Source organism: Nomascus leucogenys, chromosome 21 (assembly GCF_006542625.1).
Source record: "Nomascus leucogenys isolate Asia chromosome 21, Asia_NLE_v1, whole genome shotgun sequence".
In the NCBI taxonomy this organism is placed as follows: Eukaryota; Metazoa; Chordata; class Mammalia; order Primates; family Hylobatidae; genus Nomascus; species Nomascus leucogenys.
This window is the reverse complement of record NC_044401.1, coordinates 50,345,654-50,363,644: the sequence shown is the minus strand read 5'-3', so window position 1 is coordinate 50,363,644 and position 17,991 is coordinate 50,345,654. Positions and strand designations below refer to the sequence as shown.

Here is a 17,991-nt window from a genome sequence, read left to right as displayed (position 1 = left end):
GCAACATAATGAGGCTTCATCTCTGCAAAAAATAAAATAATAACATAAAATAATAACATAAAATTAATAAAATGGCCCAGAAGGCTCATGGGTGCTTCCATAGGCCACATAGGTGCTGTGCTGCAGTTTTTTAGCAGGGAGTACCACCCATCATGAGGTCTTTTTTATGCCGCTAGATTTGACATGGCATGGTTTGGCTTTATTCCTTCTCTCTGGCCGAAAAGTCCACTGTGAAAGCTGAGCTAGATGAACCTAGCACCAGAGTCATTCTCCCTGCAGTAATGGATTTACTAAAGAAAACCCCTTACTTTACCACAAGGGGTGTGGTTTTTATTGATTTGAATTGTTTCTCTAAACACAAATATTTATGTTGTGATTTAAGCTGTACAGAGTGAACGGAAGCCCTTCGATGTGCAACGGGAGAAACCAAGCAATTGTGCTGCTTCAACTGAGAAAATCTATATCCGGAAAGACCTGAGAAGTCCCCTGATAGCCACTCCCACGTTTGTGGCAGACAAAGATGGAGCAAGGTCAGTCCCTTGTTCTCACTGCAATCAGCCTTTGCAGCTGATGGAGGAGGCACAGACGTGTCCCACAACAGGCACTGTTGTGGCTTCCCACCCATCTGCCATAGCCTCCAGCATTGTGTTGCCTAATTCTACCCCTTCTGGAGCTGCTCAGTCACACCTCTGGACAGGCCTAAGGATGCCTGATTTATGATGGGGTCAGAAATTCTCCTAGCCTTGAATTCAGATTATGTCCTGCAATTTAGGCATCATTCATACAGGAAAACAATTATTTTATAATTCAAGATTGGGGCATTTCTGCAGTACACACAAAAGGCCTAAGGTGAGATAAGGTCTCAGTGCTACAGTTAATTCATACATTCTTTTTAATATAATCTATTGAACTTACTTTAAAAGGAACGGAAAGAGGGGAAAACAAGCAATCCAAAATATATCAGAGAGAGAGCTGGAGTTGAGGATGCCTTGCTGATTTTCTGAAAATCAAGTTAACTTTTCTTGGCAGAATGGCCACAGTCTGTAGTCGTCCTGGAAAGCCCTGGGGGATGCATCTGCATTTCATTCTGTCTCAATTTGTAAACCTGACTCTATGTACATCGCATTGCAGAAGAGATGGGTGGGGGTTCTGCTTAGTCACTAAGTGGCTGAGTACTATTCAGACAGCTTCACAAATGTGGAAGGACAGGTAAATGCAGCATGATCATACTGTGCTTAAAATGTTGGAAGCTACTCTGAGTTTCTTTATGTCTTAAATAGACAAACAGGTCTTCTTGATCCAGGGATGCTTGTGAACATCCAGCAGCCTTTGATACGTGAGGATGGTACGGTTCTCCTGGCCACGGATTCCAAGGTGACGTTCTCTACTCATGCTTTCTCTCATCCTTTATGTTGACATTGCAGGCTGCTTCTCTAACTGCATGCACCACTTTCTTCCTGGCCTTCAGATACCACATCAAAAGCGTGACCTACGTCTCGGTCTCCTTATTGTTGTGATAGCTATCTTGTGATTTGTTTTAGAGATGCTGATGGCTTCTCAGATCAGAGCTGGCTGGTCATAATCACTGTAACATGTCAGTCTAGAGGTCAATTTGGTGGGCATTCGGTGGTTCTCTTTTCTGTTATAGTTTTCTTTTTCTCTTATACACATTGGCAGACTACTAGCATACCAAGGAAAGGGCTATTTATCAGATGGCCTTTTTGCAAAAGCTCCGAGTTCCTTTTTATTAGATGATCTTCAGGAGGAAGCTCAGCCAGGAATCTATCAATTCCAAAACTTTGCTAGAGCAGATCAGTCATAGGGATTTAACTTGTGGACAGAGATGTTTGTCAGTCCAAAAGGGGGAGACTTGCTGGCTCCTGTGAAGATAACCAAGGAGGGGGATTTTTTCCAGGCCAGAGAACTCACTGTTTTTCTCATCTTGGTGCTCCTGATGTAAACCAAGTAATGAGGAAGTAGTAGCAGCAAGCCACAACTCTTAAGAGGGTGACTTGGTAATTGAGAACACTGGCATTGCTGCAACCATTAGAACCAGAGCAAGGCCTGCAGGCTTCCTCCTCATCTGTTCACAGTCTCATTCATGGGTGTATTCAGGGCATTACAGGGCATCCTCTTTTGGGAAAGAGAAGACAAAATTTAGAGCTGCCCTGCATGCCTTGGTCCTCAGGCTGGGCCTTGCACCTTCTGTCTTTGGGCAGGGGCCACATGCATGATGGGAGCTGTTGGATCACGCATCGTGGGCTTAGCTTATCACCAGCACACATTCTACAACAGTGGCTCTGACTGCATGGTCGAATGGAGAGGAAACGTAAGCCTGAAAGTAAGGCCCAGATAACCTTAAAAACAGATTACCAAGGGATTCACAGCAACCATTCTATTGGGCCATCCACACAGAGACTGGGAATGAGAACCAAGACTCCAGAGCTGGCTATACCTGGGTTCAGAGTCTGACACTGCTCTTGGTAGCCACATGCTTCTTTCCTGCACTTATAAGTTTCTTGGTACACAGTAAGCATTCAGTAAATGTTAATGGTTAGGAATTAGTTATTGTCACTTTGGAGGAGAATGACCACAAAGCTGTATGGTATTTCAGGAATCAAGAGAAAGAGCTTCAGAGGCAGACTGTGTCCTACCCCATTCCTTCCTGTGTACAATGGAAACAACAATACCCCCCACAGAAGTTTGATACGAATAATAAAACATATGCAAAGCACCCACAGGAAGCTACTTTCAGAAATTGTTTTCCAATTTTACTTTGAAGTAATTATACATTTAAAATAATTTACTGTGAAGGAAGTACAGCACTGTTACAGAGCTCCCACATAGCCTTCACCCAGGTCCTCCCAGTGGTTATGTCATACATACCTAGGGTACAGTATCACAACCAGGACATTGGCTTTGGTACAAACCGTATGTATTGTTCTGTCTTTTTTATATTTCATTCTTCTTCAACTTCATTTCCTTCAACATACCTTTCTGTTATGAGGATCTTACAGTAGCTGCACAATATTCTATGTGTCTGTTGTGATTTATTAATAATTTCTGTTTATGACCTTTTCTACTGATTCTAGTTTTTCATTTTGTAATCAAGACACAACCTTGTGTGTACATATCTTGGTTTGAGTATATCTCTGGCTTTCTTTTCTTTTCTTTTTTTTTGAGACAGGGTCTTGCTCTGTTGCCCAGGCTGGAGTACAGTGGTATGATCTTGGCTCATTGCAGCCTCCACCTCCCAGGTTTAAGCAATCTTCTTACCTCATCCTTCTGAGTAGCTGGGACTATAGGTGCACAGCACCACGCCTGGCTAATTTTTCGTATTTTTTTTGTAGAGACGGTGTTTCACCATGTTGCCCAGTCTGGTCTTGAACTCCTGGACTCAAGCAATTCACCCACCTTAGCCCCTTCAGAGTGCTGGGATTACAGGCGTGAGCCACTACCCCTGGCTTTCTTTTTTAATTGAAATATAATTCACATGCCATAAAACTCACACTTTTAGTGTATAATGTAGTGGTTTTTGGTGTATTTACAAGGTTGTACAAACCATCACCACTATCTAGTTTTAGAATATTTTTGTCACCTCAGAATAAACCCCGAACCCCATTATGTAGTCATTCCTCCTTTCTCCCTTTTCTCAAACCCTACCAACCACTAATCTGCTTTCTGACTCTATGGTTTTGTCAACTCTGTACATTTCATATAAAGGAAATCATACAATATATGGTCTTTTGTGGCTGGCTTCTTTCACTTAGCATGTTTTTAAGGGTCATCGTGATATAACATGTATCAGTACTTCATTCCTTTTTATTGCCAAATTATGCACCTCTGTTTTTTTTTTAAGACAGAGTTTCACTCTTGTTTCCCCGGCTAGAGTGCAATGGTACCACCTCGGCCGGCTCACTGCAACTTCCGAAGGCCTGCTGGGTTCAAGCAATTCTCCTGCCTCAGCCTCCCGAGTAGCTGGGATTACAGAAATGTGCCACCACACCCAGCTAATTTTGTGTGTTTTGTTTTGAGATGGAGTCTCGCTCTGTTGCCCAGGCTGGAGTGCAATGGCGTGATCTCAGCTCACTGCAGCCTCTGCCTCCCGGGTTCAAGCAATTCTCCTGCCTTAGCCTCCTGAGTAGCTGGGATTGCAAGCGTGTGCCACCACACCCAGCTAATTTTTGTATTTTTAGTAGAGATAGGGTTTCATCATGTTGGTCAGGCTGGTCTTAAACTCTTGACCTCACGATCCGCCCACCTTGGCCTCCCAAAGTGCTGGGATTACAGGCGTGAGCCACTGCTCCTGGCCAATTTTGTGTTTTTTGTAGAGATGAGGTTTCACCATGTTGGTCGGGCTGGTCTCAAACTCCTGACCTCAGGTGATCTGCCCATCTCGGCCTCCCAAAGTGCTGGGATTACAGGCGTGAGTCACCACGGCCAGCCTAATAATACACCTTTGTATGGCTATACCACATTTTATTTATCCATTAGTCAATTGATGGACATTTGTGTTGTACCACTTTACATTCTCACCAACTGTGTAGGAAGGTTCTGATTTCTCCACATCCTTGCCAACACTTGTTATTATCCATCTTTTGGATTGTAGCCATCCCAGTGGATGTGAAGTGTTATGTCATTGTGATTTTGATTTGCATTTCTCATGATGTTGAGTATCTCTTCAAATGCTTGTGGGCTGTTTATATATCTTCTTTGGAGAAATGTCTGTTATCTTTGGGGTTTTGTTGTTTCATTTTGTTTTTGAGACAAGGTCTCACTCTGTCTGATAGGCTGGACTGCAGTGGCACAATCATGGCTCAGTGCAGCCTTGACTTCCTGAGCTCAAGAGACCCTCCCACCTCAGATTCCTAAGTAGCTGGGACCACAGGCACACACCACCATGCCTGGCTAATTTTTTTTTTACTTTTTGTAGAGACAGGGCCTTGCCATGTTGCCCAGGCTGGTCTCAAACTCTTGGGCTCAAGGGATCCTTCTGCTTCGCCCTCGCAAAGTGCTCTTTTTCCTTTTTTTTTTTTTTTTTTTGACATGGAATCTTACTCTGTCACCCAGGCAGTGGCACAATCTCAGCTCACTGCAGCCTCCGCCTCCTGGGTTCAAGTGATTCTCCTCCTTCAGCCTCCTGAGTACCTGGGGTTACAGGCACCTGCCACCATGCCTGGCTAATTTTTTGTATTTTTAGTAGAGACAGGGTTTCACCATGTTCACCTGGCTGGTCTTGAACTCCTGACCTCAGGTGATCCACCTGCCTCGGCCTCCCAAAGTGCTGGGATTACAGGCATAAGCCACTGCGACCAGCCTCTTTTTCCATTTTTAAATTGGGTTGTCTTTTTATTATTGAGTTGTTAGTGTTCCTTAGATATTCTGGCTACTAAACCATTATCAGACATATGATTTGCAAATATTTTCTCTCATTCTATGAATTGTCCTTTTGTTTTATGGGCTTTTACTTTCTTGACAATTTCTTTTGAAGCACAACAGTTTTAATTTTAATGAAGTCTGATTTATCTGTTTTTGTTCTGTCATTTTGTCACATATCTAGATTTGTGTAAATACCACCACACCAAGATACAGAACTGTTAAATCACCAAAAAGATCTTCCTCGTGTTGCCCCTTTGTAGTCACACTCCCCTCTCCTCGAAGCTGTTTTTGAACCAGCATTATAACTTCATTGGCCTGAGAGTCATTTGCATATCTGTGTTCATTTTTAATGTCAGTATTTTTTTGTTTAATAGGCTGAAACAAGCCAGGGAGCTCTGGGCACACTGGCAAATGTAGTGACCTCCCTTGCCAACCTAAGTGAATCTTTGAACAACGGCGACACTTCAGAAATCCAGCCAGAGGACCAGTCTGCAAGTGAGATAACTCGGTACGAGCCCATGAGGGTGGAGGCCCCCCTCCTCGCCTGGACACCCTCCTTCTATTGTGAGGGTGGAAAACAGCATGTTGGTACCTGTGCTGTATTTAACTAAGGATGATAAAATTGTTACAATGACCCTGCACATCTGTCTTCTTTCAAATTTTAACTATGGGAACATAGACCCACCTACATTATACAGTATAAAACAATCAAAACTTCTTTTCATTCCCAACCATGGAAAAGGAAATTGAGTAAATCAGTAGAAGTAGGAGGAAAGCTCTAGTGGACAGCGGTTATTTGTATTAATTACTGTTTAATAATGCATCTGCATATTAAGAGTTCATTCCCTTTCCTACTTCTGTTTTAACCTATTTTTCTCATCTATATTTTTTCTTTTTTTTTTTTTTTTTTAATAGAGATGGGGTCTCACCATGTTGCCTAGGCTGGTCTAGAACTCCTGGGCTCGAGTGATCTTCCCGCCTCAGCATCCAAAGTGCTGGGTTTACAGGTGTGCGCCACCACCCCCAGCCCTCATGTATATTTTTTCTTAGTAATGAATTCAGAGCCTAAATCCACCAGGGTAACTAGATTGATAGTGGCTGATAGATAGTATGAGCTAATGCCAGACATCGATAACTGCTACTAAGGATGTTTCTTCTCTGCAGTTTGGCTCTTGTGCTCTGCTGCTAACATGCCAGACCAGCCAGATACAAAGCTGGAAACTATACAAGTGTTCCAGTCCTTTGTTCACTTGTGGTCTGATAACAAATAAGATCTAGGTCCAGTGGAAAGAGGGTGGGATTTGAATTAGGTAGAATTCTGGTTCTACCACTTACTATGTAGATGGTCTTGGAAAAGTTATTTAACAACTGTAAGCTCAGCATTCACATCTGTAAAATGGAAGATAATTTTTACCTTTGGAGGGTACTTGTGAAAAATAGAAATTGGGCCTAGGTGCAGTGGCTCACAGCTATAATCCCAGCACTTAGAGAAGCTGAGACAGGAGGATCACTTGATCCTAGGAGTTTGAAACCATCTCTGAAAAAGTAAATAAAAGATAGATAGACAGATTAGATAGATAGACCCCATCTCTGAAAGAAAGAAAAAGACAAAGAGAAAGAGAAGGAAGGAAGGAGGGAAAGAGAAAAGAAGGAAGGAAAAAGAGAGAGAAAAGAAAAGAAAGAAAGAAATTGTCCGTGAAGTTAGATAATACATAGCTCAGCGCCTAAGATGATGTGTAGATAATACATACAAGCTTTCATTGTTTGCCGGATGCAGTGGCTCATGTGTGTAATCCCAGCACTTTCAGAGGCCAACACAGGTAGATCACCTGCAGTCAATAGTTTGAGACCAGCCTGGCCAACATAGTGAAACCCCGTCTCTACTAAAAATACAAAAGATATAGCCAGGCATGGTGGCAAAAGATATAGCCAGGCATGGTGGTGTGTGTTTGTAGTCCCAGCTACTTGGAAGGCTGAGGCAAGAGAATTGCTTGAACCCAGGAGGTGGAGGTTGCGGTGAGCCAAGATCACAACACCGCACTCCAGCCTGGGTGACAGAGCAAGACTCAGTTTCTAAAAAATGAAAAAAATTACCTGGGTGTGGTGGCGTGTGCCTGTAGTCCCAGCTACTCAGGAGGCTGAGGCACAAGAATTGCTTGAAGCCAGGAAGTAGAGGCTGCAGTAAGCTGAGATCCTGTTACTGCACTCCAGCCTCTGTGCTATCCCAAAAAAATTAAAAAAAGAAGCTTTCATTGTTAGCGTTTCCCTCACAAAGTAGAATTTAATTAACTTTTCCCACTGTAGTTTTTCTCAATCATAGCTAGAATTCTGTTCCCCCTAAAAGCTGTAGATTCACAATTACATGCTTCATTTTTGCTCACAGGGCATTTGATACCTTAGCTAAAGCACTTAATACCACAGACAGTTCCTCCTCTCCAAGCTTGGCAGATGGGATAGACACCAGTGGAGGAGGGAGCATCCACGTCATCAGCAGAGACCAGTCGACACCCATCATTGAGGTTGAAGGCCCCCTCCTTTCAGACACACACGTCACATTTAAGGTGAGTGGATTCAGCCCAACCATGTGCCCCCAACCTGCTGGGGGATAGGTTCTGTACCAAAGCCAGTCTGAAGTTTTAAAAATCAAAACCTTGGGGCCAGGCATAGTGGCTCATGCCTGTAATCTCAGCACTTTGGGAGGCCAAGGCACATGGATCACTTCAGCTCAGGAGTTCAAGACCAGCCTGGCCAACATGGTGAAATCCCATCTCTACTAAAAATACAAAAATTAGCCAGGCACGGAGGCGCATGCCTATAGTCTCACCTACTCAGGAGGCTGAGGCACGAGAATCGCTTGAACCTGGGAGGCAGAGGTTGCAGTGAGCCAAGATCACGCCACTGCACTCCAGCCTGGGCAACAAGAGTGAAACTGCCTCAAAAATAAATAAATAAGTAAAAATGAAACCTTGGAGTGAGTTCATCTTCAATCTGGTATTTGATATTATGACTTCAAACTGGATCTTGTATTCCAGAATGATAGTCCCATTATGAAGCATCTTCACTTGTCTTTTGCTCACAGTGCCATTTGGTTCTGAAGGTAACCTTGAAGCAGGCGTGGCCCATCATTACTAAGACAGGCTGACATAGTGGTAACTGCTGAGGGCTGAATGCTCTGCCTCTGCCTCTCTGTGACTGCCTGGCTGCCCCATGGGCTCAGGCAGGCACTTTTGTCTCTTCTCTGTGTCATAGAAACCCTCATATAAAATCTACAACAAGCAGGCAGCCAGCCATTGATCTTGACTACTCTGCCCTCTAGAGCCACAGAAAGTAGATCCCTTGAAGAGTGCTGTTAAGGCCTCACGGGTCTTCCCCGTGCTGTCATTCACTGGTCTCACTTTTTCTACAGGACACTCAGAGGGTACCTGAAGCCCTCTCAGTCTCTAGGTCTCCAGACTGCTGAGTCTTCCTTTTCCCTCAGAATTTTTTTTTTTTTTTTAAACAAATACTTAGGCTGAAACGTAGTGATGTGATTGTGGCTCACTGTAACCTCAGACTGCTGGGCTTGAACTCCTGGGCTCAGGTGATCCTCCTGCCTCAGCCTCCCAAGTAGCTAGGACTATAAGCATGCACCACCATGCCCAGCTAATTTTTATTTTTATTTTTTGTAGAGATGGGGTCCTTGATATGTTGCCCAAGCTGGTTTCAAACACTTGGCCTCAAGCAGTCCTCCCACCTCAGCCTCCCAAAGTGCTCCTATCACATGAGCTGCTTAGCTCTTACTTACTGCTACTTTAAGACCATCTCCGAAAATGCCTGCTAGTCCATGAAGTTGGTCCCTGTTACCCAGATTTTTGTTTTTTGTTTTTTGTTTTTTTTGAGACTGAGTCTCACTGTCACCCATACTGGAGTGCAGTGGTATAATTTTGGTTCACCACAACCTCCACCTCCTGGGTTCAAGCGATTCTCCTCCCTCAGCCTCCCAAGTAGCTGGAACTACAGGTGCACGCCACCACACCTGGCTAGTTTTTGTATTTTTAATAGAGACAGGGTTTCACTATGTTGTCCAGGCTGGTCTCGAACTCCTGACATCAGGTGATCTGCCTGCCTCAGCCTCCCAGAGTGCTGGGATTACAGGCATGAGCCACCCACACCTGGCCCCTGTTCCCCAGATTTAATTTAGACCTTAACCTATGGCTCAAAATGGAATTGCCATAGAACAAATAACAGTTTAGCTGAGGCAAGACTTGAGGAGTATGTTTTTGTGGGGCTGGGCTGGGAAGATACCCCTTAGGCTTATGGACCACATTCCAAGGCCCATTAGACCCTAATTCACTGAGCAAGAAAACATGGGGAGTCTGTGCAGGCCCCCTGACTGCATGGGACTTCAGAATCAGACAGCGACTCTAGATGCCACTGCTATTGAAGCATGACAGGGATACATGTTGACAGACAAAGCCATCCCCTGTCCTTCCTTCACCTCCTGTGCCATGTGCCTCCTCTTTTCCAGCTAACAATGCCCAGTCCAATGCCAGAGTACCTCAACGTGCACTACATCTGTGAGTCTGCATCCCGTCTGCTTTTCCTCTCAATGCACTGGGCTCGGTCAATCCCAGCCTTTCAGGCACTTGGGTAAGTGGCCACTTTCTGTGCATGTATCCTTGGGCAGGGGCCTTCCTCTCCCTAGGAATGACCTGGAAGAACTCTGAGGGCCCATCTAGTTTGACTGTTCCTATGACCTCATTCAAAGGACCCTGAGTTTTTTATTAAATATAGTTAGTGGACTGGTAGCAGGATTACAAGTTGCCAGTTCTGCAGTGTTCCTCTAACCTTTATGGAGCCTCCTAGATACACCAAGGATTTGGTGCTGGGAGCTGGGGATGGAGAAGAATGTAGAAGGCAAGGGTAGTCCCCAGCACTGTGCTATGCACAGTGTGACTCACAAACTGAAGCCAGGCCGGGAACTGTGCCTAGGCCTTAATAAGGTGAATGTGAATCAGCTGTTTCCTCAAACATGGATTTACAATCTCACACAAGCCACAGTGCCAACTGGCACATTGAGTAGTACAGATCCTGGTGTCATCTCTACAGGAAACCCCCCCTTTTTCTTGCTTTCTTGAGTACCACTTGTGTATGTTTCTCCTCTAAATCCCGACATTGGCTCTGCCAGTGTGCCATCAGGTGGCTGGCAGTCTGGTTGAAAGATAAGTAACCATATAAAAATGGAAATACAATGAGAGTCATTGCATATTGCAGAGTAACCATCCTTAGGTAATACGTGGAAAACACTAGAATGGAGGGCAGGGTTGTCTAGTAGTTGACACTATTGTCTTTGGGGCAAACAGAGCTGGTTGTCAGGCCATAAGAATAGTGCTTGTCAGCTATGTGGCCTTGTGCAAGTCACTTTACCTCTCTGAGCCTCCAGTTTCTCATTGTAGAATCCTTGCGTGGGTTTAAGATCTATAAAGCTCTTAACCCAGTGCCTGGCATGCAAGGGACTCAGCAGAAGGCAGTGTGGTTCTGTGGGTCAGGTGGTATGGGATGTGTCCTGAGTAGTTGTTAGAATGGTCACCTCCCTCCATGATTAAAGGAAAGGCAGTCAGAATTGTCTCATTCTCCAGGGAGAATTAGACAGGTAGTGACGGCTAAACAAGTATTAGGAGTTTCATTGTTAGCTCTTTGGGAGAATGGCCTACCCCTTGCTACTATGTGGTAGGTGGTGTAACCTCAGGCTTTTTTTTTTTTTTTTTTTTAATAACACCACAGTCCACAGTTAATAGTACTGATAGGTACCTGAGATTTTTTAAATGAGGTTAAAACGTAGTTACCCACTGCCCTGAGTGTACTTTTTCTAGTTAGGTAATTTGGAACCTCCTCCACAGAGTTTCTCAGTCCGGACTAGATAAAATGTGCTACCACATTTGAAGTGGTTTCAGTTACGTTTCATGTACTATTTTTCATAAGTTAGCGTTCAGGGCAGTGATCATAGTAAAATACTAGACGTGCATCTGGGACATTTGGGAATGACACAGTGCAGTAGCCCTGGTTCTCACTGCCTTCCTGTGGCTGGGCCACACTTAAGGCAACTGGAAGAAACAGCTTTGTCAAGACAGCCCAGTTTCTCTGGCCTCCTGAAATCTTGAGACAGGTGAGGGAATGCAATTTAGGGGTTTCTGAGAATAAGGATGTATTGTTTTGTGATGTGCCAACTTTGCTGACTAACCTGAGTAGAAGTTAGCCAGGGCAGGGCTGGCAGCGGCCTTAGCTGGACCCTCATCCTCCCTGCTTCAGTCTCAGATCCAGCACAAAGCCTGCCTCCTGCCCTGCAAGGTTGCAGGGCATGTTTCTGCCCTTCGGAATCTGTACTCAGCTCTTAGTCTTTTGGTCCCCATAGCCTCTCATGACCTTGGCTGCAGGACCTAAGTAACTGATACCATCTCCTGGGACAGAGCCAATCCAGGATGCTGAGGCTTTAGAAGGCTGTAGGTAATGATGGTTTGGCCATACCTATTAAAATTTTTTTATTATTTAAAGAATGTTTTTTAAGAGAATAGTTGATCATTAGAAGGACTTTAGTTAAAACATTCATAGACTTATTCATAGACTTCATCCTTTTATTGAAGAATGATCCTGGATAGCACTTCAACAAACACTTGCTGAATTCACCTGTTTGGGAAATGCTGGGACTTAGTGCCTGGATGCCCCACAACCTTGGAGAAATGCCAACACATACCACACTCAGGCTCCTCTCTATATTCCTAGGCAGGACTGCAACACCAGCCTGGTGCGGGCCTGCTGGAATGAGCTCTTCACCCTCGGCCTGGCCCAGTGTGCCCAGGTCATGAGTCTCTCCACCATCCTGGCTGCCATTGTCAACCACCTGCAGAACAGCATCCAGGAAGGTAGGGCACAGGGACTTGGGGCTGGGGTGTGTCTTGGTTCAGCCTGGTGGCCATGGAGCAGAGCCCAGTCCCCTGGTTGGAGACTCATGTCAAAGACACCTTTGTTGACCCAGGCTGGCAACATAGCAAATTGGATAGCCTCAGTTTCCCACAGCATCCATAGGCTGAGAGAAGTTTGACTGTTAAGTTATGGAACCTTTGGGCTGGGCATGGTGGCTCACGCCTGTAATCCTAACACTTTGTTAGGCCAGGCAGGAGGATCACTTGAGCCCAGGAGTTTGAGACCAGTCTGGGCAACATAACAAGACCTTGTCTTTACAAAAAGTACAAAAAATTAGCCAGGCCTGGTGGCATCTGCCTGTAGTCCCAGATACTCAGGAGGCTGAGGCAGGAGGATTGCTTGAGCCCAGAGTTTGAGGCTGCAGTGAGCTGTGATCATTCCATGTACTCCAGCCTGGGTAATAGAGCAAGATCCCATCTCAATGAATGAATGAATGAATGTTACAGGACCCCTTATCAGTCAGAATATGTAAATTTCTGCCAGACTGCCCTCTTCATACGATTAATACAAAGAAAAAAATGGAAAAGGTCAACTTCTTGATAGGCATTTAGTGATGTTTTCAAAATAATCACAGCTGATATTTTCATCTTCATTGACAGGTTACTTTTCTCATGTATAATAGTTCACAGATCCTCACAACCCTATAAAATAGGGAACTATTACCTCATTTTTCCCTATGGAGGAACTGAGGCCCTGATTAGTTCCCTGGCTTGCCCAGATGAAACAGTAAATACAAAAACTAGGGCACAGGCTGGGTGCAGTGGCTCACTCCTCTAATCCGAGCACTTTGGGAGGCCAAGACGGGGGATCAATGGAGGTCAGGACAGTCCAGCTTGGCCAACATGGTGAAACCCCTTCTCTACTAAAAATACAAAAAAAAGGCCAGGTGCGGTGGCTCACACCTGTAATCCCAGCACTTTGGGAGGCCGAGGCGGGTGGATTGCCTGAGCTTGGGCGTTCGAAACCAGCCTGGGCAACATGGCGAAACCTCGTCTCTACTAAAAATACAAAAAATTAGCCAGGCGTGATGGTGGGCATCTGTAATCCCAGCTACTTGGGAGGCTGAGGCAGGAGAACCGCTTGAACCTGGGAGGCGGAGGTTGCAGTGAGCCGAGATCACGCCACTGCACTGCAGCCTGGGCAACAGAGCGCGAGATTCTGTCTCCAAAAAACAAAAATTAGCTGGGCATGGTGGCGCATGCCTGTAATTCCAGCCACTCGGGAGGCTGAGGCATGAGAATCGCTTGAACCCAGGAGGCAGAGGTTGCAGTGAGCCGAGATTGCGCCACTGCACTGCAGCCTGGGTGACAGAGCGAGACTATTTCAAAAAAAAAAAAAAAAAAAAACTAGGGCACAAACCCGCATCATGCTGACCCCCTAGTCCAGGACATACGTACCTCACCCAGCCTGCTCCTTAAGAGTGAACAAACAACTTTTCTAGTGAGATCTGTGGCAACTATCTAGTATTTGGTGTTCAAAACACCAGCAGTGTCAGGAATAGGACGCAGCCTTTGTAGTCTCTCCATGTGTAGCATGTCCGTGACACTCTGAAGACCACTGTCATGCCCAGGATTTGAAGTAACACTGAAAATCTACACTTGTAGCTGAAGTGGAAGTTTTTGTTGTTGTTGTTTTGTTTGTTTGTTTTTTGATACAGTCTCTCTGTGTTGCCAGGCTGGAGTGCAGTAGCAATCATAGCTCACTACAGCCTTGAACCCTGGGCTCAAGTGATCCTCCTGCCTCAGCCTCCCAAGTAGCTGGGACTACAGCCATGTGCCATCACACCCAGCTAATTTTTGTATTTTTTTATAGAGATGAGGTTTCGCTATGCTGCCTAGGCTTGGAATTTCACTTTTAATTGGGCATTCCAGGTGTTTGATATCTGGGAATGTGAGTGACATAGTCATACATTTGTTTTTCTAGTTATTTCCTTGGAATAGTTATGTAAGGGTAAAGTTTAAAAGACCCTATAACAGGCTGGGTGTGGTGGCTTACGCCTGTAATCCCAGCACTTTGGGAGGCCGAGGCAGGTGGATCACTTGAGGTCAGGAGTTCAAGATCAGCCTAGCCAACATGGTGAAACCCTGTCTCTACTAAAAATGCAAAAATTAGCCAGACATAGTGGTGAGTGCCTGTAATCCCAGTTACTTGGGAGGCTGAGGTAGAAAAATCTCTTGAACCTGGGAGGCGGAGGCTGCAGTGAGCCAAGATTGTGTCACTGCACTCCAGCCTGGGACAGAGCGAGACTCAAAAAAAAAAAAAAAACCCTTACAACATTTTATTGAAGTTAAGTAAGATTTGTTCACAAATGGGCTTTAGTTTTCTTTGTTTTTTGGTGTTTTGTTGTTGTTGTTGTTTGGGTTTTTTTGTGTGTTTTTTTGTTTTTTGTAGAGACAGAGTCTCATGATGTTGCCCAAGCTGGTCTCAAACTCCTGGCCTCAAGCAGTCCTCCTGCCTTGGCCTCCCAAAACATTGGGACTAGAGAGGCACGAGCCACCACAACTGGCCAGTTTTATTTTTAACTGAGTATAATAATACTAATACTGCCAGTAAAGTATTGTCATGAGGATTAAATGAAATAACATATAAAATTGTTCTGAAGCCAGGCATGGTGATGCACACTTGTAGTCCCAGCTACTCAGGATGCTGAGGTGGATCACTTGAGCTCATGAATTCAAGTTCAGCCTGGGCAACATAGTAAGACACCCAACTCAAAAAAAATTGTTTTGACAACTAAAAATTACCAGCATTTAATGTTCAGGTGCCTGCAGAGACTTAAAAAACCTAACCAAGTATTTAAGCTGTGAGTCTTCAGAATAAAGGAATTATTACTCAGGTACAGAATAAAAGGAATTCACAATGTACACCTACAGGCCAGCTGCCTGGCCGCAGGGTCAGGGAGAATCACTGGTCTAGGAGTTTGTTATTGAGGCAGAACCCATATTGGAGCAGAATTTGGGTACCTCTTGTCACTTCATCTGCAGCTGGAAAATGAAGCTCTTGTTCACCTTGAGATTACTGATTTTTCATTAAAAAGTGAAATGGTCCCATTTCTTTACATATGTAGCCCCTCAAATAAGCTGGTTTTATTGTTCTTACCAGCCTTTCTCAGGATCTGTGATGTTGGTTTCTAGATAAACTTTCTGGTGACCGGATAAAGCAAGTCATGGAGCACATCTGGAAGCTGCAGGAGTTCTGTAACAGCATGGCGAAGCTGGATATAGATGGCTATGAGTATGCATACCTTAAAGCTATAGTTCTCTTTAGCCCCGGTAAGATATGTGGTGGGGATGCATGACCCTTTTCCACCTGTATCTACTGATGTTTCTGAACGTGAACATGTTGTCATCAGTGGTGTAGAAAGAGCCCTGCAGATTGTATGTGACCTAGTGGTCTTATGATAGGTGTTTTGCTAGATAAATACATAAACGCTTTTAAATTCTTGCCTTTACAGCCCCAAAGAAATATGCTGCAGTGCCTGATGATGTCACGCACTGAATAGATTTAATCTGTGTCCTAATTAAACCATTGGCCAAACAAGACTACAGCATACAAAAGTGTGCTACCACCCGATGTCGTTTTTTTTTTTTTTGGCCCTTTGCCAGTTTCCAAGTTTTATTAGCACATATAATTCAGTACACATTGAAGTTCCACCTGTTTGCCCACAGACTGTATAGCAGTAGCAGCAGCTGCTGCAGAGCATGCTAAAAGGTATGTTTGCAGGAGATGAAGAGGCAGCAATCACGATGCCTGGGCTGGCCTCACTCCCCTTATTAACTATTCTTTCAAGGCCTCTGGAAAAGTCACTTAGGCTAATTGTTCACCTCACAGTAAGGGGTTGGACACAGCTTAACCTTTTTGTCTTCCTTCCCAGCCCTTCACTCACAAACAACAAAATAGCTAATAAAATTGGGACAAATTATATAATTATTTAGAAAGTAAATGACAATTTCTAATTTTATGTGATAGTTTTTAAAACTATGTGTTTTCTAGGGTAGTAGGAAGCCAGATGTCCAGAACCAATCATGTGGGGCTGTTCAGACTGGCATACACTCAGGGTCCCCGACCTGCTCCCAGGAACTTCAGGCTTGGGCAGAAAACAGAGGAAAAGCCAGTGTTCTAATAATACCCAAACTAGATCAGTCTTTGAGTTCAATTTGTTGTACTTAAGAAGTTTGCAGAAGTTTGACTAAAAATACTAAGAAGTCTATAAGTGAGACTTTTCAAATACAGAGGGAATGGGGGGGGGGGTACTTTTCTGTTTTCAGATCATCCAGGTTTGACCAGCACAAGCCAGATTGAAAAATTCCAAGAAAAGGCACAGATGGAGTTGCAGGACTATGTTCAGAAAACCTACTCGGAAGACACCTACCGGTGAGGCATTCAGGCATATGCGCTCTTGCTTGGGGCTGCAAGGAGTGTGGCTGAGTCTGTAGTTTCTAATATAAATTATGTTAACCTTTCCATTTTTAGCAGCATGATAGAGCCTCCGTTGGATCACACTCTAATTCTTGAGTTTTCTTTGTTTTTTCCAAGCTCCCAAAAGCTAGAGATAATTCTTGAATGCGAGAGGTGGTGTAGACTGTAGACAGTGCCAGCAGGAGGGCCAGGACTGTGGCTGGTTCTAGTTTTGCTGTGCGACTGTGAGCGAGGCCTCAGATTGCTACTCTTTAATTGGAGGAGTTGGAACAGATGCTATGTGGCCTGTTTTGGGGCTAACACTGTACATGAGGTTTGAGTTCTCATGGAGATTCCTTTGTCCAGAATAGTTTGAAAGGTCTGCTCCTCTGGTCCGCATCCATTGAAGAGGCAGTGCTAGAGTACTTGACAGAAAAGTTCTTATTGACAGAAATCAAATCTGACCCCTATAAAGGAGTGGATGAGTTATATAAAGTCATTTTACCCTCAGATAAACTGATGGAAAAAAAGTTTGGGTGCAAATTAGTGGTATTATTTGTAATTAATGTGCAGCAAAAATATATGTATAAAAATTAGGGCAGGGCGTGGTGACTCACACCTGTAATTCCAACACTTTGGGACACTGAGGCAGCAGGATTGTTTGAAACCATCCTGGGCAACACAGTGAGACCCCATCTGTATGAGAAAAAAATGAAAAATTAGCCAGGTGCGGTGGTGTGCACCTGTAGTCCCAGTTACTCAGAAGTCTGAGGTGGGAGGATCACTTGAGCCTGGGAGGTTGTGGTTGCAGTGAGCTGTGATCACGTCACTCCACTGCAGCCTGGATGACAGAGCAAGACGCTATCTCAAAAAAAACAAAAAAGCACTATCCAGAGATACCTACTATTAACATTTTGCGTATTCACTTCCAGAAATTTTTTATGTATTGTAATTGGGATCATAAAATACCAAAGGTTTTGTAACCTTTTTTCATGTAATATACAATAACAACACGTACTCTTCTTCATTTTCTGTGGTTCCTATTTCCCTGCTAATGAAAAGGTAGGGTGTTTCCGGTTTGGGCTGTCACACACGGCACTGCAGTAGAGTCCTGGCACATGCTCCACCTGCTCACCTGGGATCCAGTCCTGGCTGGGGAATGGCCTCGTCACGTGGGACACTTGAGATACACAGTGTTCAGTGGCCCTCCAGGGCAGCGTCGTGGTGCACCCTCCACCCCAAGTTTCTTCAAAA

The 17,991-nt window shown here is 44.5% G+C and overlaps 1 protein-coding gene across 4 annotated transcripts in view; it reads left to right on the top strand.

Annotated features, from left to right (window-relative positions):
• The window catches only part of NR2C2 (nuclear receptor subfamily 2 group C member 2), a 102,612-nt gene that overhangs the window by 77,573 nt on the left and 7,048 nt on the right, over positions 1 to 17,991 (top strand). For all 4 annotated transcript variants that reach the window (XM_030801880.1, XM_012502171.2, XM_030801882.1 and 1 more), the window contains 8 exons: positions 383 to 530; positions 1,281 to 1,374; positions 5,754 to 5,887; positions 7,763 to 7,940; positions 9,887 to 10,008; positions 12,139 to 12,278; positions 15,474 to 15,611; positions 16,608 to 16,713. In XM_030801880.1, coding sequence (XP_030657740.1) covers positions 383 to 530; positions 1,281 to 1,374; positions 5,754 to 5,887; positions 7,763 to 7,940; positions 9,887 to 10,008; positions 12,139 to 12,278; positions 15,474 to 15,611; positions 16,608 to 16,713 — 1,060 coding nt within the window. The remainder of the gene's footprint in view (positions 1 to 382; positions 531 to 1,280; positions 1,375 to 5,753; positions 5,888 to 7,762; positions 7,941 to 9,886; positions 10,009 to 12,138; positions 12,279 to 15,473; positions 15,612 to 16,607; positions 16,714 to 17,991) is intronic.